The sequence below is a fragment of the Neopsephotus bourkii genome, unplaced genomic scaffold (assembly GCF_033783945.1).
Source record: "Neopsephotus bourkii isolate Nb327-2 ecotype Australia unplaced genomic scaffold, CSIRO-AGI_Nbou_v1 NB_1292, whole genome shotgun sequence".
NCBI lineage: Eukaryota > Metazoa > Chordata > Aves > Psittaciformes > Psittacidae > Neopsephotus > Neopsephotus bourkii.
In genome coordinates, this window is record NW_026901776.1 from 10367535 (window position 1) to 10389368 (window position 21834).

General features: G+C 39.7%; 1 protein-coding gene across 1 annotated transcript in view; it reads left to right on the top strand.

Annotated features, from left to right (window-relative positions):
• Positions 1-21834, top strand: part of GLP1R (glucagon like peptide 1 receptor) — an 84431-nt gene that overhangs the window by 26494 nt on the left and 36103 nt on the right. The window contains exons 2-3 of the mRNA XM_061365985.1: positions 2589-2685; positions 3967-4077. Coding sequence (XP_061221969.1) covers positions 2589-2685; positions 3967-4077 — 208 coding nt within the window. The remainder of the gene's footprint in view (positions 1-2588; positions 2686-3966; positions 4078-21834) is intronic.

Consider the following 21834-nt stretch of genomic DNA (forward strand, 5'->3'; position numbering starts at 1 on the left):
TTATATTTGATTGTCTTATTACAATAGACTATAGATAATAGAAAACTGTCTACCAAATCAGTCATCTCCACAAGAAGGCATGTCTAATTATTTTATTCTTACAGGTTGCTAATCTCCTGCTTACAGTTGTCTTCTCACATTATGAAAAGCCAGTCTAAGTAGAATGTTTCTACTTTTTCATTAAATGGAGGGACAGAAGCTTGATTTTTGACAAAAGCTGTAATTAAAGCTGGTTATTCCTGTATTCATGGAGGCAGTAGAGGAAAACTTGATTTGGAAGAAAATACTGTAAGGCTTGCTAACTCAGAAAGAGCTAATTTTCTTAGTACAAGCAGGTTTAGAATATTTTCAGATAATTTGAAAGATAGTCTTGTTTTCAAATGAAACTCTGTATGAATCTATGACTTGTAATGATTTTAAAAGCTGAATTTGGATTAACTTGATGTGGTCATCTGCATGCATGATTAATAGTTACTCTTTTGGAAGATGTATGATACTTAGTAGCTTCTGAAATTGTTCTGAATCATAATTTAAGAGTTAATCCTGAAAATGTTTCTTCTCATTAATTTATTAAAGTATTAGCCTGGTGATGCAAGGGTGGTGAAACAGTCCTGTATAACTTCAGTAACCACCCTTGTAAAATAATGACCTTGGAGATGGTGCATAACCTGAAATTTACTTTTTAAAGACTGCCTGAGGGAAACTTAAGTTTGAAAGTTGTTCTCTCTCTGTATTCTGGTTATTCATCCTTAATCAGCTTACTTGGATCTGAAGATGGCATTTTAGTTTTGAGACTTACTGATTGTGTGTTTCTCTACACACACCTGTAGAGTTAATATAGGTGATGTTCTCTCCCCTTCATATATGTTGGGCATAGATCACTACACTTGTGTGTTCTAGGTTTATGTGTTTCCAGAGGCACATGGGGTTAAAATTCAGTAGACACATTCATTTTGCACTAGAGACTTTAGCACAGGCAGACTATGGCAGCATTTATTGGCATTGATAAGCCAATTTAAATCAGGCACATGAGGATCAGCGTTTCAATGAGCCAGGGGCTTGTGCTTGTTTTGACTTCAGGAAGAGAAGGCTAAATTCTTCCAAAATTATGGCCATGAGGCCCTAGCTGCAGTTAAGTTGCATGTAAATAATAGGCAGTTATTCTTGAAGCTTAACACAAATATCTACTAAGTGTTGTTTCATCATGTGTACAAGAGCATCTTTGTAACTAAATGTAGTGGCTTAATCCAGGCAGAAGCATGATGCCATATGGTGTCTTGCTTTTTTTCAAATGCTGTTTTTTTAATTGGAAGGATAAGAGAGGACTTACGAGGTCTGCAGTCCAAAAATGCCAGTTCTACTTCAGTTCTTTTATACCAAGGTGATTGCATAGGTGTCTAAATTTTAATCACATTGATTGTAGTGGACAGCACTCAGTTTGGCATTGCTGAAATGCAATGTAGGTTTAAAATGGCTTCTTAATTTTTAAGTAGTCACCCCATGCCCTGATTTTCCTTCAAACCATCTGAAAAATATGTAGAAGCACAAATGGGAAAATAAAAATTAGCAGTTGAAATTGAGAGGGTAAAGCCCAAGCTTTACAAGTTTATTTACCCTCTTTAATAAACTGTTCTACAGCTGGTATAAAAAAAAATGAACTTTGTGTTAATGTGTTTTACCATTAAGTTCATGCTGTTGATTGTATGTTCTGCACATCCATGCTGGGCCTTTCTCTGGAAAAAGAATGCTGACTTACCTGCATTGTTGATCACTTGCTGCCTGCCAATCCTAACTTTTTTTATTCAGTTTATATAGATGCAGAGAGGGGAGAGAGAAGGACTGGTGTCTCTTTTGTGCACTGACTTAGTTCTGCTTCTGTGAGGCAGGTGGAGCATCTGCTCAGGTTGAGTGAGCAATCAGAGCTAAACTTTGCAGTTTGATAATAGCTTATTTCCTTTGTGCTCATAGAGTGTGTACATACTTTTCCCCCCCTCTTCATTGCTTGGGGCAGCTGACAGTGGAACCTTCAGCATGTCAAACTGTGCAAAAAGGAGGTCCCTGCTCTTTCTGTTTCAGGAAAAATATGCACAATGTGAAGGAAAGCTGTTGTTTGTAAAATAAAAGCTGAGCTGGAAAAGCTTTCATCTATGTTCTGGAAGAATGCTTGGAGAGTATCCACTGAATACAGTGAATGAACTTGGTCTCATTTGTGAGCTAGTGGAAATACTGCTTTTGGAAAGAAGACTTCTCCTAAAAGGACTTGCTGCTGTCCCTGTCTTTTCCTCAGATAATAAATCACACATCTGGAGCATGCTCAAGAGAGCAAGGCTGGCTCAGTTTGGGTTTCAGTAAGGACATGGTATAATTTTTTGTGGGTTTTTTTTTTTTTTCAGTTCCTTATGGTATAAGTAGGGAATATTTTTTTTTGTTGTAATCAGGCAAATACATAGCAATGTCTTGCACCCTTTATGATAAACAGTGCTGTTTTGGCTTGTGGTAATTATTTTCACACCCTCCTACTCGAGGCTGCATGAAAATCACATAGTTGAAGTCCCTGCAATGTCTGATACTCGTGGTTTCTCTTTCAGAGTTCAGATGGGTCCCTCTCTGGGGTTATGCAGAAGTGGAAGGAGTATCAGCTACAATGCCTGGAATACTTATACGAGGCACCCCCCATTGTGGCAGGTAAGCCTGCTTGGTACGTATAGGATGTATTACTTTCTAAAATGCATGATAACAGTAGCAAGAGAGTGATTATGAACTTGAAAATATTTCTCTATCTTACTTTCTAGTCCGTTTCTTCTTTATTTTGTTTGTTTCTGTCCATCTTCTGTGGGACTCTTCCCACTGCTGAAGAAGCATTTTATAGAACAATTTGATTGTAAAGATGTTAGTTTTTAGATCCAGAGTGTTTTTCAGTGGCAAGTGGTGACACAGCACACTAATGTTATTTCCCTGAAACTTTTTCAGGAGTCAGTGTGGAGAGAGCACACAGGTGTAAGGAACCATGCTGTTCACAGTGACCTAGCAGTTTTTCGGCCTTACAGTTGGTGTAAATTATCTTGAGCATTGTAAAATGCTGAAATGGCTTTTTAAAAAAGTGCCTTTGTGTGAATGAGAAAACAGTTTGTCTTAGTAGTTGAGCTGCTGTAACGTGGTGAGAGCAGCTGTGGTATTCCAGCATCATGGTATTTAGAGGACACTGGTGACTTGTCAATGAGCACTCACAACTGGACACAGTGTGGCCTCTCCTATGCTTCGGTGCTTTTGTGACACACTGGAACAGATAAGGTGGCTCTGAAGTTGTACCTGTGAAGAATTATTTCAAAACTATTAATTCTCCCCCTTTTAACTACATTACTGTGGCAGTGGGAGCAGTAGCTGATGACAACAGTGGCAGGGAAACATTCATCTCCCTCTGCTCCATTATCCTGTTGAGCAGTTGAGTGCTGCCCTCTAAGAATGACAGTTTAATAAATCTGAAGTTTAATGTATTCTCATGTTGATTAAGCTGTAATGCAAAGTTATGGTTGTGTTGGGGGTATTTTGTTGATGGATCTATATGTTAGGCTAGATTTTCCAACTACACAGCTATAAACTATTCTTGAGAATGATTATCTACAGTATTCATAGCAAAAAGGATTTTAATTTAAACCAAGACACATAGGAATGTAAAAGAGAAAAGATGGTAATGGATCAGTATTGTTTTACCTTTCATGTCCCTTGATTTAGTCAAAGACCCTAATCTGTTCTTCAGTTTCCCCCTGTAACAATGGTTTCCTGTTCTGTGGGATTAAACTCTTTTGGACAAATAAATCTCAGTTAACTGCACATCACAGCCCAAGTGCATAATGCTGTTACAGTTTAAATGCATGTGTCCATGTTTCCTTTTATCTTCTGCTCTTCAGTCTTCTTACAGTGTTTATACAAGGCAGTGGCATGACCTTCCCTTCCATCTCTCTGCAGAAGGCAAGTTTTGCAACAGAACATTTGACAACTATGCCTGCTGGCCAGACGGCCTTCCTGGCACCTATGTGAATGTCAGCTGCCCCTGGTATCTCCCCTGGGCTAATGCAGGTAAGAGCCTTTTCATAATTATAGGCACAGCTTTAAACCAATCCTGTTTTCCTTGGATAGTCTTAGGAAGGATAAAATTGGCTTAAATGGGTATGAGTGCAATCAGATGTCTGCAGCGTAATAGTAGAAATGGGACCCAGTATGATGCACTCTCTGTTTCCATTTAGCAGGAGAAAACAAAAGAGAGAAGAGGCTTTAGTAAGAATTGCATTTAGTTTGGGGTTTTGTGCTCTTATCTGGTTTTGCTGCTTTAATAGTGGTGACTATTAATAAAATAGTACTGTGTTTCTTGTTGACTATGTAACAATAATAATGTTGTAATTTGAAAACTGAGCTAAAAGTTAAAGTTAGCAAAGCTAGACAGTAGGCTGTCCTGTAGTAGATAAAGACTGAAAGGTCTAAAGTGAAAGTGATTTGTGTAGCTTCCGGAGGTAAATTTCTCAGAATGCTGCAAGATGAAGGCAGTTGCAAAGACTTTTTTTTATCTGAAGGACTGAATGTCATCTTTAGATTTTTATACCCTTATGTACATGTACACTTAATGCCACTTAAAGGCAATGTGTATTAGATTGCTTTGTCTAGCATTCTGTCTTTGAAACCAGTGAGTTACACAGCCTGTTGCTTGTGAAGACCTTTCTGTGCTTTGAAGTCTAAAGAAAATAGTTTATTAACTAGCTAACTTGGTGTGGCAAATTGGCTTTGGCCCCTGTTAAGGGACAAGGGTTGCTGTTTAATGAGGATATATAAACCTAACTGCTGGATGTAAAGACGGTTTAAGTGTGGAGTAGATACTGCAAGTGATGGAAGGAATTTCAGGAATAAGAAAGAAAAGAAATGGGATGCTCAGGTGAATATTATGTTGCTGTGTCCATATTTCTAACATCTGCACATCTTTTATATTATCTCAACTGTCTTGGAAGAAACTTCCAATTTGATAATGTCTGAAGTTAAAGTGCCGTTTGGTAATCCTCTTCAGATCATTAATGAAGTTACTTTTTTGGAATGGGTAAACAAGTTTTTAGGCATGTACGAAATTAGTATTTGCTTCATAATTGACATAAAATTATTGGATGCTGCAGAATTTTTTCCTGTAATACTAATCTTCCCACATATCTAAAGCTCTTCACAGGATTAAGCTTTTTTCCTCTAAATTTGTTTGCGTGGCAGTCTTTAAGATCCTGGACACAGTTATTTGACTTCCAACTGCTCTTGAAACTTCACTGCTGGAGAAAGCCAAGGTTTAGCACAATACTGCAGATTAATATATTATTGGAATGTGCAATATCTTTCATACTTTTGGAAATGAGTTTTTTAAAAAATTAATTATCCTGAAAGCAGTGTTTGTTTCAGTGGAAAGAATAGCAGCATTTTGTATAATCCCTTGTTAGGGAGGACTGCAAAAGTACCTCAGAAAGCCATTAAACCTCTGGACGTGTTACCTTTGTATAGATACCTCAGTCTGTTTTATCAGTGATGAATAACAATGGAACAAGGAGGCCTTTCATTGTCTAATGTAAAACAAGAAGTTTGTATCTGTGCCAGGTACACAGTTTAGGACCCTGAATTAGCATGACCTGATACTATTTTGTGATGACTTGTGGAGTCGTATTGGAAGTGGATGCTAATGCTTCCAAGAGGAAGAGGTACCATCTTTGTGATGGAAAACCTCAAGCAATAGGAAATTGGACACACTGTGATTCAGTAATCACTAAAGCGTGTTACTTGTTCTTGCTTAGCCCCCTACTTGGAACTTGAAATAGATTCTAACACTGTAGGGCTTCTACCTCCTCGTCTGATGAAAATGATAAAAATAAAAAAAAAAATGAAAAGATGAGACCTTGTTTGGGAAGTAACTTCAAAACATGTTCAGTGAAGGTCATAATTAAGTGTGAAGTGCTTCAGCCAAGCTTAAGCATTTAAGACTGTTCTTCTTTTGATTAGGAGTCAGGTTTTCAAGTGTATAAAAAGTTCGCTGGGGGACTTCATGCCATACCCCCTGAATGGAAACTTATTCCCCTTAGGGAATAAATCAAAGTACTTGAAACTGAATACTAATTATTATGTGGTACTGAAATGGAGCAAGCATGGAGAGCACTCTTTCTGATCTGGCCATTTCAATAAAAAGTGTAGAAGAGCTGGAAGCAGGAACAGGTGACCCAGGAGACAAACAGACAGTGGTCATTCAAGGGCAGGATTAGGAAAGTGAAAGCCCGTCCAGAATCTGACAAGTGATGTCAAGGGCAACAAAAAGGGCTTCTTAACAGATGTGAGAGAAAATTTGGATCTACTGCTGAATGGGAGAGAAGGATCTTATGATAAAGGATGGGGAAATGATTAAGGTACTGGCTGCCTTTGTCATTGTCTTTACTGTTAAAACTTGTCTTCAGCAATCCCAGGCCCCCAAGATAAGTGGTAAAAGTCTGGAGCATGGAAGGCTTACCCTTGGTGGTGGAGGATCCAGGTTATGGAACACTTTACCAGGACATACACAAGCCCATGGACTTGTTAGTACATCCCACCAAGTGCTGAAAGAGCTGGCTGATGGTATTGTGTGGGCTCTCTTGATTATATTTGAAAGGTCATGACAAATTGAGGGAGATTGCTGAGGACTGGAAGAAAGAAATTGTCACTGCTGTCTTCAAGAAGCCCAAGGAGGAGAATCTGGGGAACTATAAGTGATTGGCCTGACATCAGTCCCCAAGAAATTGATGGAGCAAATAAACCTGGAAGCTGTTTCCAAATACATAAAGGACTAGAAGGTGATTTGGTGTAGTCAGCGTGAATTTATTAAGTCATGCTTGGTGAACTTGATGAGATTGATAGCTTGGTAGATAAGGGGAGAGCAGTGGGTGTGTTTCCCTCAACTTTAGTAAGGCTTTTGACACTGTATCCCATAACATCCTTCTAGTAAATTGATGAAGAGTTGATTAGATGTATGAACAATGAGAGTAACTGAAAACTGGATGAGCTGCTGGCCATACAGGCTTGTGATCAGCAGCACAAAGTCCAATTGGAAATCAATCCCCAGGAATTGGTAGTAGGGCCAATACTGCTTAACATCTTTATTAAATATCTGGATGATGGGATGGACTGCACCTTTCAGCAAGTTTGCAGACTATACAAAAGTGGGATGAGTGGCTGTTACACCGTATGATCTGCTGTTCAGAAGGACCTTGAGACACGAAATGGTCTGACAGGTATCCTGTGAAGTTCTGCAGAAGGAAATGCAGAGTCCTGCCCCTGGGTAGGAATAGCTACATGTACCTGGTACTGACTGTCTGGAAAGCATCTTTGCAGAAAAGGCCTTGGAGGTCCTGGTGGGCACCAGGGTTGCCTTGAGAGAAAAACATGCCAACTTCCTGGTCTGTAGTAGGAAAAGCACTACTGGCAGCTCAAGAGGATGCTCCTTCCCCTCTACTCTGGGAGTTGGGACACATCTGGAATGCTTTGTCCTGTTCTGGTCTCCCCAGTATGAGAGACATGGACGTACTGCAGCAAGTCCAGCAAATGACCGTGAAGATTATTAAGGGATGGGAGTCTTTCTCATATGAGACAAGGCTGAGAAAGGTGGTTAATCTTCAGCCTGGAGAAGGCTCATAGCGAGTCTTGTTTATGTGTATGGTCACAAATTTAAATACAGGAAACTTCCTTTAAACAGAATTATTCTACTGCAAAGGTGGTCAAACACCCGTAACAGGTGACCCAGAGAGGTTTTGGAGCCTCCATCTTTGAAAAAGATCATCTAAGCCTGACTGGACATGGACCTGAGCAGCCTGCCCTAGTTACCCTACCCTGAGCAGGGTGCTGTGCTAAGAAATCTCCAGTCCCCTTCCAGTCTTGGATGTTCTGTGATTCTCTGTTCCTGTCAAGTTTTTTGAAGGTGATGAGTCTTGTACTAGTCTTGTAACTAGTTACTGTCAGGTGTTACAAATTTCCATTGGTGTCAGCCAGAATAGGGGGAATTTGCATAGGGGAAGTTTGTAATGCTGGAACATTCCTTGATTGCTTACAGGTTTTGCAAACTTCATACATTAATAGCTTTTATTCTTTTGTGTGGCCATCTCTTGTCCTAGTGGCTGTCACTCTTGAGCCTGCCCTCCTGCAAATCTAGCAGCAGATCTAGCTCAGCAGGTGGCCTATTAGAGTGGCAAGCTGAAAATGACATGGAGAACTTTCTCTCTGCACAGCAAGTACATGCTGGGTCACTAGTCCAACCCCATATGAAATTGGTAGGTTCTTGTCTCTGCTTGCTGCTACAGAGGTGCTCATGGAGGTGTTACTTTTTTCTTGCTTCCTTAATGGGGCAGTTTCTGAATCTCATTGTGAGCACAGGTTCAACAGTAATGCTTTCTTCAGATTGCTCATTCATTTCTAGGTGCAAGAGCAACTGCAGGGAGATAAGAATCTGTTAATTGAAAAACTTGAGAATAAAACTTGTGTTCTCAGTGCTGGCTGTCTATTCAGACTTGTATGCATAGACTCAAGAACAGTCTTTCACAAGACAAATCTATGGAGGATGTGCCTGCAGGTCTTTTGTGCTAAGCAACGCATGCAGTTGCAAGGTTTGTCTCACAGCATCTCCTGCTTTGTGATGGTTTCTACCCTTTTTGAAAGTGCTGCTTGCTAAAGCAGCCTATAAAATACCCTAGAGACAATCAATTTTGTCCCACTTGTGTCAGATCTCTTTAAAAATGCTGAGCCTGAGACTTCTTTTTATTGTCTCACCTAGTAGGTGTGTCAGCATCCCTGCCAAGCTCAGCATCAGCTTGCTGTCTGCAAAGGCTAGGAGTGTGTTGGTAAGAATTGAATAGAATCACATCAGACCAAGATTTTACCCTCGAAAGCATGTATCCTTTCAGGCTTGCTTTATGACAGGCAAGAAAATCTGAATTTTTTGAGGAATTTTTTATTTTACAGCTTGCACTGAAGTACTGGACATTGGGTTGTTGGTGTGATTTTTGGGGTTTGGCCCAAAGGTTGGGTTGTTATACTGCAGTACTGCCTTTATTTCATCTGTGCATGGACATTTATTCCATTAGTGCAGCAAACTTGATTAGGAATTTCACCCAACCCTAATGTGGGGTTTTGTCCTTGTTTCTTTTGAGTTGTTGGTTTTTAGGGGGTGGTGGATTTTTTTTCCTCATGCAAATCGGTTTTTTGATTGGTGCAATTGCAGCTGTGTTAGCATTCATCTACTTCCAAGTATATTGGTCATTATAGTAGTGATTTAACAAGAAACTGTAATGTTAAGAATATTTATAGACATCTGGGTAATTGATATTACACTCAAACCAAAGGAGCTGTGGTTTAGAGTAGCCTCTGCTTCACTGCAGGTAAAGCCATTGTCACTGGAATGAGAAATAAGTGGCTCATGTGTCTCACAGCACAGTACAGGGGGTTGGTATGATAACAAATGAGGAGCCCAGACACTGCTGGGCTGTAACTATGGTAGGAGTTTCTGAAGTCATCTGTGTCCCCCTGGTGCCATATAAAATAGCTTTGTGCATGTAGTGAGGAAGCCCTTTGGAACAGTGTGGAACAGTGGCATTGGGGCAGACAGTGAAGAGGAATCTAATTCTGGTCAAATAAAACATTCTGTTCAGAACTCTGTAGTGAAATTCATACATTTTCTCTTTGGGAAGACTTGCTTTTTTCAAAGTGGTGTTTTGAGATGCTTTAAAAATATGAAGTTAAATGTCTGGATTAATATTTGCCATGCCTTGCTTTCCTACTCCCCAAAGAACCCCCAAAAACACACCAGTGCTTTTTTTAGTCTTATGCATCTTTGAAAAAGAGCAAGCTACACCCAATTTCAAACCTGATGGGCTGTTTCACTCCAGTTCTGTTTTGCTTGTATTTGTTCTTTTGCAGCTCCCACTCTTGGGCAGGTCTTCATGGAGATGCTGAAGTAGCAGAAGGGAGGTTATTGCTAAACGAATTTGTTCCGCAAAGTTGCCAGCACAGATGTAGAGCCATGGCCAAAGCTTGTTGAAGGCAAATTTCACATACTGCTGGCTGCCTGAGTCAAAGCTTGTGCTCCTATATGTGTCTTGGAACAAAACTTACTTTTAGTGAAAACCCAGAAAAACCTACTCAGTTTATGGTAACACAGAAGTTAAATTGAGTAAACTTTGCATATCTTGGTATCAACATCATAGTCAGTGAGGTTACCATGAGTCATATACTAGGGCAGAGGCTGTCTCAAAGTCCAGTCAGTGCAGAAACCTCAAGGGGAGCAGTATTCCTTTAAAAGACAGCAAGCACCTTGCCTCACTGTCACAGGCTGTGTGATTTTTATTTTTTTTTGTTCTTGTAAGTGAAGGCCAGCTGCCAATAACACCATGTGGATTTGGAAACTGTGGAGCTGCACAATCCATTGTGCAATTATGTCTCCTCTGGGGTTCTGATGTTTTGTTGTTTAATAGCACTAAATCCTTTTTAATTAAAAAAACCTTCCAGAGGTACTAGTTTCAGACAGTTATGTGAACAGTGGCCACGTCAGTTGCTCCTGTATGCACTGGGCTGCACAAAGGCCAGCTGTAAACTTGCATTAACAGATGTGGCTGTTACTCAGATCTCCACTCAAATATTCTGAACTCTTTGAATGCTATTGTTTCAGCTTAGGGCCTGTCTGGTTTGGAGGTGTCTGACACCTGAGTTGGCTTGGCTGTTGGTCTGTATTGATGTCTTACTCTGGCACTGTAATGAATTTTGAAGCAGCCCCCTGGTTGTCCTACTTGCTGTGACAGAGTTAGTCTGAGCAGTTTTGGGGTTTGTTTCTTTGGAGGAAACTAAGCCAGAAGCTGTTCCCCAGGTGTGCACTGGATTCCCTTCAGGCTGGGAACATAAGACCTAATTATTTGTTTGTACTATTATGAAGTCTTCCAGTATGACCATATGTGGGCCATTGGAGGACTCCTGAACTACAGTGCTCTTGTTAAATCCTGAATGTTTTTTGTGCTAGGTAAAGAGACAGATGGCTCTGTACACCTTTAACTGCTGCTGACCATGAAGTCTTAGTGCTTTGTAACTCCCTATGCTCTCTAGATCCACCTTTCTCTTAGTTTGAAATCCTTTCCTTTGTTTAACCTTTGCTTGAAACACCTGTCTCTTATAGTTCCCTTTATTTTCTATGTTATCCTGTCTTTACTACATTATGTGTTGCAGTGGTGACACCTGCTCCTTTGTTCTCCTGGAAGACCAGGCAAAGTACAGCCTGGGGACCCCTGGAAACAGCTTCAGGCTGTGACATGAAAGACCTGTAAGTCTCTCTGGTGACAGAGTAACCCAGCAGTAATAGCAGATGATCTCTGATAGTAACCTTGTGGCTGCCTCTGGCTGCTAGATGTGCAGTCAGTCTGATTAAATCTACTAGTTGAAGGGCATCACAGAGGACTGGCATCACAGCTGTACTTCCCACAGTAGTTTTTCATAGTCGTAGAGAGTGCATGAACTGAGCATTGTGTGGGGATGTAGTGATGCAGAGCCCAGAGACTAGGTTGCTGCTCCATAGTACCTTTAGGTGCAAAGATGCACCCAGATCAGCTGTTTTTTATTTCCCCCTGCTGTAGTCTGCATTTGAAACCCTTTTTCCAGCACTTCCCATTCCCTTTCTAGTGACAGAACTGTTTCCTCAACATGTCCTTAGGTAGGCATAGGCTCTGTGTGAGGCTTCGGGTGGAAATGTGGCATTACCTCAAAACTGCCAAGTGGTGGAGGTTACCATTTAACCATGAGGATTTTATGCTTTTTTAATGCAGTTTCTCTATGGCTTTGAAATATAGGCAAACCTTGTAGTGCAGCAGAGATGATGGAAATGGTCTGCACGGTCCCCACTCACCATTAGTGTGTAGCTTAATCCTGGCTACTGTTTAAATCATGAACTCAGAAACCCCTAATACTTCTCTGTGTCATCTTCCCCTTCCCAAAAGCTGTGTTTATAGCTGTAATGGCATCAGGCTCAGCAATACTGCAGGTCCAACAAGCAGCAGAACATAAATGTTGAAATGGATTTTGTTTGGGGTCTGAGAGATTCATCTGTGGTGGTTGTTACCATCAAGAAGGGCTGAAAAAGGAAACAGAATGCTGTCATGTTTATCAAGGTGTGGCCGCAAGCACTTGGGTCTGTGGCATGCCATTATCACTCAGGTGAGAGAGGGTTACAAGTAGACTCTGACTCAGCAGGGGGGTTAAGGCCATGGACTGTTGGTGAGGGTGGCCATTAATGTAATGCCCTCCCCACAGTGAGTGCTCCTGGGCTGGGAGAAGGTGGCAGCATAGTGAGGAGCTGACTGGTGGTAAGCACTGGTTCGGGGTTGGGAGAGTGATATAAACGGACCTGATCTGTCTGTATCTGGTAAGCACTGGTTTGGGGTTGGGAGAGTGATATAAACTGACCTGATCTGTCTGTATCTGTACGTCTTGCTCAAATGTTGTCCCATGGGCAATGTGGTCTGAGCTGTGTCTGCAAGCTGTTAGAGAAGCTTTTGCAGTCACCTTTTTTCTAAAACTGATTTAGTGCCTTCCACCAATCCACCAATTAAACGTAGTCATGGAGGCCTGGTATTCAAGCAGCTGCAAGTCCTGGATCATCTGCTGTGCTGCAGGATTAAATACGTTATCCTGGTTGTTCTTTCTTTCCCCAGGGTTGCCTGTGTTTGGGCACTGTTCAAACTTGGAGGAGGGGGGAAGCTTGGGGACAGACTGCTGTAAGTGCTACAAGTAAAAAGCAGAAACAAAGAATATGCTTGCTTTTGCTTAGAAGACCTCCTATGGGTGATGAGACTGGGGTGGTGAAACATTACTGCCACCTGTGAGAGGCAGACCAGAGGAAGCTGTGGAAAGCCCTACAGCTGGGGAAGCAGGTGTTTGAGTTTTCCTTCAGACAATTTTGAAGTATATGCATAGCTGGAACATCTGGTTTGGGGGACCAGATTAAACATTGCCTGGTTTAATCTCTCACTCTATGTTTAATCATCCAATTTCATAGTATGAGATCTTAAAACCAAGGAGTTACCAGATGGCTATGTGAGCATATAGCTAAACTACCTGTTTGTCTTTTAACATGCAAGAAAATAAATTTCACTTCAAATATAGGATGCAGTGAAGATGATTAGACATTTATTACATTTCTTCTTGTCTTGCTCTAAGAAAACCAAGTTTCCACAAAGCTCTCCATAATGGTGGAAAGGGGTGTGACCTTTTTCACTGAAAAAGATGTTGCATTGCGTTTGCTAACCCATAAGCAAATTTAAATCTATACTTCCTTGCACTAAAAGCTGTCCCAAGCTAATTGGCAATCTCAGTTTGCTTAAAAAAAAATACAAAATAAAACCTCCTGGTCTTTCAAGTTCACCTCTGCCTCTGTTTGTCTCCATCTGATAGTACACCAGAGAACTCTAGAACATATGCTGTTCATCTCAAGGGTAGATAATTTTGAAAAGGTAGAATGTTGAAAGAAATAATTTTAAAAATCATTAACATATATTAATATGCATCTGTTGTTGGCCATGTGGCTATGCCATTGTCTTTTATCAATTTCATATAACTAAATACATGTTTTTAAAGAAATGTCTGTTTAACTTCAGATTGAGGTGCATGCAACAGAACAGTAGTTTATGAACTTTGAGCTGGGATGAAATGTGACCTCCCTTAGGGGACAGTGAAAAGCTATATGCTCTGATTCCTCTTCTGCTGTAATTGAAGTGTGGTTATTCCTCATCAAATGTGCAATAGGAGCAGAAAGAGACTTTGCATGTGGCGAGGCATTGAAATACATATATGGGTGCTGGGAGCAGCTGCCATGATGATTATTATGTCAGATCTGGATACCTGGGACCCTCTAGGAAGACTTTAGTTTTTTGCATTAATGACATAGCATAAATGCTGGACAGCCTTGCAGTATTAGCTTGCTGTGCTGCAGCTGTGGGAGTTAAATAGTTGGCAGGACTGCATGTTTTCCAGTAATTTTTTCAGTTATAGCTGTATAATGTTTTTGTTTAAAGTAATTCCTTGAGATGTACTATCAAGGGTATCAAGGCACAGCTCTGCAGAGACATAGCTGAGCCTTATTCTGTGATTGGTTGAGAAGTTGCCCCCAGCTTATCTGACTGTGAATAGTACATTTAAGGGAGAAATAAACTCTTGATTTTTACACCGAGGCGCAAGGAGGCTGCTCGGCTACCTCTTGCCTTGCCCATGCTAGTCTACCAGGTAGCTAGACATGTTTGAGCTGACCAGTTACCTTAAACTTCATCTATACTCTCATTACACATCTTGTGTAATTGAAATATATATTATCTACCCACTTATGTTTGTTTACAGTACCAGTATACTCTGTTAAACAGAAGGACCTTGCATTTAAGAACTAGCAGTCTTTTAATTACAGTGGACAAAGAGTAAACTAAACTGATTAAAGGCCTGAATAAACAGTGCTTGTCTGTGCTACATAATTAAATGCCTTGCTGTGAAAACAGCTTATTATTTTTCTGGTTTAAATGTTGCTAATTGGCATTGATTTTTTTTTTTTTTCTTTCAAAGTTCCAAAGATGGGATGAACATGAATACCTATTCTGAAAAAAGCATAGGTGGAGAACAACTTGCTGGAAGATCCAGATCACATACAGCTGACTTCTTCCCTGTTTCAGGAATCCCTAGCACTTCACCTTTGAGTGCTGGGAACTGCTTCTTGTGAATCCAGCCTATGCATGTTCTCTTGCATAACAAATATGCTTCTGGTGTGATAGTGAGCTTAAAGGTTGCACCTCTCTCCCAAAATCCTCAGTTGAATTTGGTAAAGATACAACTCAATCTACTTATATATCTCTATGAGTAAATGCTTTATATAAAGGTGAATCACGCTCTTTGCTTCTTAAAGTTAATAGAACTGTGTTTGATTTTATTTTTATACATTATTTTCATTTGACAGATTAGTCATGTAAAAATGTGACCTGACTTAAAAGGTGTCTGAATCTAAGTAGTGTAATTATAGAGCATCCTCCCTTTCACATATTTTCACAACTGTAGCTTTAACTTTAAAACTATGCTTACTTATACAGTGATTGCACTTGTTAATCGTGCACACAGTTTTATTTTGCAGCATTATCCTTTTCCACTCGCATGTTTTGCTGATAACTTTCCCCTTGAGGGTTTTCTGTAATAGACTAGATTTTCCCTGAGACACCTAGATCCCTGCTATGAATTTTGAAAGTGTATCTAATCCTCCTCAAATGTAATCCAAATGTTAACTATTAGGATTCCCACACATTGCTTTAAATTTTCTTTGAATAAGAGCAAAGTTTTTCTGGGCAACATGTTTATGAGAGAACCTGGGTACTTGGCTAGTTCAATGACAATAATGATGATAATGGTGCCTGGCCAGACTCAACTGACCTTTCTGAAACTAATTTACCTTTTGACAATTGGAATGAGAAGAAGTGAATTAGGCAAGCAAAAGATCAAGTGTTTATCAGTGTATTTCCTCTGAAAGCAAAAAAACTGGCTTCCACATGCAAAATCTGCCTGATAATTTTCATGGAGCTTAATGAAGCAGGATGATTTCCTTTAAACAGAATGAAGGCATCAGTAAAAAACATGGAAAATGTTGCATTTATGTGGCTAATGAATGATAGCGGGCTTCTCTGTCATTAAATATGAGATGTATCTGTGGATATTATAGGATCATGGACGGGTTTGGGTTGGAAGCGACCTTAGAGATCTGTGTACTTCCAACTCCTCTGCTATAGGCAGGGACACCTTCCACTAGACAAGGTTGTTCAAAACCCCATCCAGTCTGATCTTGAAGACTTCCATATTCAAGGAAAGGATTGCATCTTGGCATGCAAAGAAAAGTTTAAGGCAAAAGGAATGTATGTTCATCCAAATACCTTTTAAGCCATGAAAGATGAGTGGTAATGAAAATGGAATAGAAAACTTGGGGAAGATTACCAGTGGAATGGTTTAGGAATTACTGATTTTAAATTGCCGGTTGGTCCCAACTTTAGGGTGGTGGGTAAGAATTTGAGATTGATGTAAAAATTGCCCTTGTAATGGAAAATTAAATCCAGACATAACTGCAGCTTTAGTGGCCTCCAATAATTATTGACAGGATAGATGGTAGTTTCTGTAATTAAAGCTCTTGGTGCCTTTTTTTTTTTTTTTTTTTTTTTTTTTTAATTTTTATTTACTTTGATTCAGAGAAAACTCCAGGCACAAACTTGCCAACAAACTTTTCAAGCTGACAAGCAGGTATTCTTTATTGAGGCGCCAGGAGACACGGGGGATAGATAGCTCCTCCTAACGTGTGTCCCCGTATTGCTACACAAGCTGTCCTTTTATAGTCCCTGGGCATACATACATATTCACGAGGCTATGTATGGATTGCATCATTTTCCAGAGAGTTCCCCACATGCGTACAGAATTGTGGTGGTGGTCTCTGAGGGTCGTTTACTTCTTCCAACAATCTTCCATCACTTCTGGCAGCCTTTGGAGCGTGCGCAGTAGATGCTTATACCAGCTTAATTGGTTCATTAGCACCAGAGACATAGTAATCCTCCTGCCCTCCTACTTATCAGTTAGTTTAACTGTAGCCCATCCTGGACACCTGCCATTTCCAGATACTCCTTATCCTGTGTATTAAAACTATGTCAACTATAACGATTTATCTTGTCCAAGAATTCTCAGTATGTTCTCTAGCTGTACTCTAGTTTTTTTCTGTGTATCATGCACCTCAGTAATTTTCCATTGCTAGCGTTACAAAGCCATCAAAGTTAACACTACTTGAAACTGATTCTAAAGGTTTATATATTCCATTTTGTAATTCTGTGCTCCCCCTTGTCTCAGCTTATTTATTATTTGTAAGTTCTTGTATTTAGTAGTTTATAGGTTTGCAGAGCTTTGCTTGATGGAGATTCTATGCATTAAAAGTTTAACACTGTTTTTAAATCTTTTTCAAGACCATTTTGTCAAAACCTTGTTCTGCGTTTTGGCATGCAGATCAGGAAGAGAAAGATTGCTCCTATCTCATTGGTGATATTCCTCTTTCTGCTCATGAGGGTGAATTCCTTATGAGTGCTTCCTAGAGTTTGTTCCTATAGTCTCTGGAGGAAACCACATGAGAGCTATGCAGCAGTCCTTTCTCCTCATCCTGTGCAAATGTCAGGTCAGACATGCTTCTGGCGCAAGGGCTGTCGGGTTTCTCATCTTAGTGTTGGGATATATCCACTATGGAGCTTGAAATGCAAAATTGCTTATCCCTTGTGTAGTAGAGAAATCCATTGGCAAAGCACAGGGATATATCATGTGGCACATGGCAGTGTCCTGAGCAGTAGAATTAAGTACTGTGTTTCTTCTATGAGGTAGCCAAGTTTGGGGTTTTATTGTGTCGTACTACTTATTGTGCAGATGCAGCTTATATCTGTAACGCTAGGTCTGCAGAGTATGAGAGGGATCTCTGTAAGCAAGCCTTTACCAGTTGATGTAATTTTTCTTTACGGCTTCAGATGCTTTAGCTCATGTACACCGAGGTGATGAGCCTTTAACAATGCCAGAGTGCACAGATTGCTCAATAAAAATGAATGCCTTCAGTCTTTGAAATGGATGAGATGCTTCATTGTATTTGTTCTGCTTTGAAGTACCACTTCTTCTGCTTTCTGTAGATAGTGGAATTATAGTAATCTCTAAACGAAGTTTGATGGTTTGGGTTCCTCTTTATGATGTGTTTCACAGTTGCCTGTTTAGGATTTTTCTGGTTTATCTTTAGAAATGTACTGTGAAAGTGATGAATTAAGATTATTGACTCATTGGTTCTTTATACCATTGTTTTTGAGGGTAACTGAATACCACTGACTCCTCTGTTGCTAAAGATTGGCAGTTTCTTTGCAGCACCTGGCATTGGTTTTAGCCTGAATCTTCTGGAGCTTCTTGTTTTGCTCAGAAGCTGCACCAAGCAACTGGTGTTTATTTGTATGTGTACTTCCCTCTCCTTCCTAGCTGTGCATATTTAACATACTAGTTACCTGTTTTTTTCTGAGTTGCTGAGCTAAAGCAAGGAAAAACAAGCATTATGCTAATGACTTGCTGAGTTGTTTCCTTGTAGGTTGTTTTTTTGTTGTTTCTTTTTCTTGCACTGTCTCTGTTTTGTTTGTGGTAGGTTTTTTTTGTTTTCTTTGTTGTTGTTGTTTGAGGCTTTTTTTTAATAAGATGATGGGCATAGTAAAATAGACCCCTTCCTCTGACTTTAGTTGTCTCTTTTACAGCCTTTTAAGAAAAAATTAATTGGTTTTTATTTTTCTTCATTTTAATTTCCTACTAATGAGATGTCTTTTATTAATTATGTTAACTGATTCAATAAAGTTAACACAAAACCTCTTAGCACCGTTTTTACAAGTCTGTTATGCATTAATCCTTTCAATCACATTTGTGGTTGCAATAAATTTATTCTAATCCACTGTTACTTATTCTGAATGAAACTTTTAATGGTGTGTTTTGGTACCTCACAAAACCTTCACAAAGCTGTACTACTGTCATAAATATGTGTTTGTCATAAACAACCTTTTATTACGTTAATTCACATATCTCTTATAGTTCATAAACACTTTCTAATAAACCTAATGCACACATACATGCTTGCATTTTTACGAGTTGTTTTTAAACTGTATTTTAAAAAGCTATGTTAGATTTCAGTGTGGTCTAGCATAGTTAATGCAGCTTTTTCTCAATGCAAGTTACACAGCTGAAATGCTTGGAGAGTATAGCATCTTTTAGGGTAATACTCTGTATTTAAACAGTATTATTTTTCAGGAAGGTATTTTAATTGTCATGAGATATTAACTCCTAACAAACAATGTATAAGGCTTCAACTTAATGAATGCTTTATGATTTGTCATGGTCTATTTTACTCACACAGCCTTTATTTGCCACCATTTTATAAGTAGTTTTTAATTATAAAGCTATATTATATGCTTTTTCCACAGATCTTTTATTCCTTCACTATGCAGAATGGATCTGCTTCTGAGAGATGTAAATAAAGGGAGCTCTTCTCTGCAGGATCATTGCGTCATTAACCATGGGAGTTTGTGTTGAGTAAGGCAAGATACTGTAGAGGTGGCAGGGATGATTTCTGCAGTAGGAGAATGCTCATGAAAGCAATTTTTGTGGCTGCGTAATTTTCTTTCTTGTATAAATCTGGCTTTATTATGTGACTAGAGGATGCTCCTTTTTTTTTTATTATCTGCATGCACATATGAAATAATAGTGCTTAGTGTTCATTGGTGAGGTGAATTGGTGGTCTTTGGACCATACAAGTAAGAAAATATGTGGTATAGAATTGATTCAGTTTGCTTAAATATGGCCTGACACCTCACAGTGGTGAGGATGACTAATTTCCTGTTTAAATAATCTCCCTCTATTCTGTAATCCGAATAAAGCAATGGATTCTGTTGGGAAAAATGTGTGACTGTGTAAATAGAAACAGTGTTATTGGGTGGACCTAAACCCCACACAGGTAGCTTTAGCTTAACATTTCCTAATTCTTGAATGTTTACTTTTGTTAATTCCATTACAAAATGAATATTTTAAAATAAAAATATTTATATACAGGCAGTAGGTCTTGGGTGATACCAAACAGCATCATCTTCATACGCAGTCTCTTGTCTGTGCTTTCGATAGCACAGCACAGGATTCAGGCACTGAGGATATCCAGGATGTGCAGGCTGGACTTGTGCAGCCTGTGACATGGCCTGCACTTGCTTAATTGGATCTTCCTTGCACCATGTAAAGGTACCTGTTAGGTCTGTGTAAGAACATACCTATCTCTTAGTAGAAGTGTGGATGCATAACTCTTTCTCTTGTCACTCTGCAGTTTGTTGGTTTTGTTTGTTTTGGGGACAGCTTTTTGTTGGAAGAATCTGGAGAGATTCTTGGATCTTTCAAGCTATGAGGTGGTGATGGGGAAAACTCATAGTACAAATGTTTGGATATATTTCCCTAAAACCTCAAACCATAGAACGTAACTGGAAATTATTCCTTTCCTGCTGCAAGAACTTGAAGTGACCACCAACCTTTCTGCTTTCAAGGTAAAATCCAAGGCATACCTGGTTTTCAGGTTTTTTATCATCTCTAAAGCAAAGGAGTTGGGATGACTAATATGCTGTGAGGGAGAAGGAATAGTGGGAAGGCATACTAAATAAAGTACTCATTGTTAAACTGCCTGTTGGGGTGATAAAATTTCAGACAATGTGGCAGTGAGCGCAGTAAAAATGCTCATTTTGGTAAATGTGATTCTTGGACAGTAGTGCTGGCTGGAGCTCCTCCTGCTCCCCAGAGGCTTTGTGATTGGGCTACTCTTTGGTGTCACTCATGGGCAAGTGCGTGAGTCCTGGGTTTAGGATGTCTTCACTGTAAGCAGCACCAGAGTTGGGACTGGGTGACACTTACGCAACAGTTTTTCTAGGCAAGTGTGGCTGCTTGCAGGGCAGTGCCCGGGTCATACTAAATGATAGCTGAACAGAGCTGCTGATGAGTGCACAGCCTCCTAAATTCTGATAAATTGTTGTTGCCATCAAAGGGCAAGCTGCTTATTTCAGGAGCAAAACAGTATGCTTTGACACAGCAAACCCTGGTGGTGCTCTTATATTGCAGAGTCCCTGTTTCTCAGAGAAGATTGTTACCTTTTCCAAAATGCTTCCTCTGCTGGAAAGAGAACCAGTATTAGCAGAGGAAAGGTCTATAATACTTGACACACAGCAGCCAGATGAAGCTGTTGTGTCTCTTGTTCTTTTCTCATTCTCTCATCTCTCTGCCTGAAGAGAATTGATTGGATAGGACTTGCTGTAATTGGTTTTTAAAATGAATAGTGTTCCAGTTTGTCCTCAGGGACAGTTCGGTGAGTAATCTCATACTGACCTTGACACCCTGATACTGTAAAATGCAGATCAGGTTGGTTCTTTTAAGCAGAGAAATGATTTAATTTGGGTTTATTTCTAGTAAAAGGGAGCTAATACGGAAATGTTTGTGAGCCTCTTGCCCATGTTATAACATTTTCTTCATATATAAAAGCATTGAGCTAGTTGTAGTGTTTGATTTACAGGCTCATTAGAGAACTAGACAGATGTTACTAACTTCAGTGACTCTTGGGCTCTTCTCTCTTTTACTAGTTTACAGAGACTGAATTTTGGGCATCAATCCATGTTTTAACATGTAATTCTAATGAAGTGTGATTGACACTCTTCAAATAAACTGATGTCATTAAGCTGCTGTTCCAAAGGGTGTGCAACTTTGAGTGAACACACTCAGCCTACAGGGTAAACCAAATCAGATTCCCTATGCACTAGCTGTAGATTTATTTATTTTATTTGGGTTTTTTTTTCTGTTTGCAGATGAACTGACTATCAGAAAATTCTAGAACTTAAGAATCAGTGTGATTTGAAACATTGACCATATGGTAACAAAAAGCATTACAAGACAGGAAAAAGGTATTGCAGGATAGCAAGGAGACAGCAACTGCTTGAACCCTCAAAAAAGATTGTTCATGATGCTGATCTATTAGAACTGAAGCTGATTGTTGTTTATTTGGTGTTTGTACTGCACTGAAGGTAAGAGGGCATGAGTCACTTTGCAGCATTCAGGCATGGACAAATGTGAATTGCCCCAGACTAAACTACCTGCAAGCAAGAAGCTGAAATTGCTGTGCAGTTGAGGAAGCTGTGTGCGTGCCTGCCTTCTGTCACGGCACATACGCGACCTCCAAGTGTGTTGCTG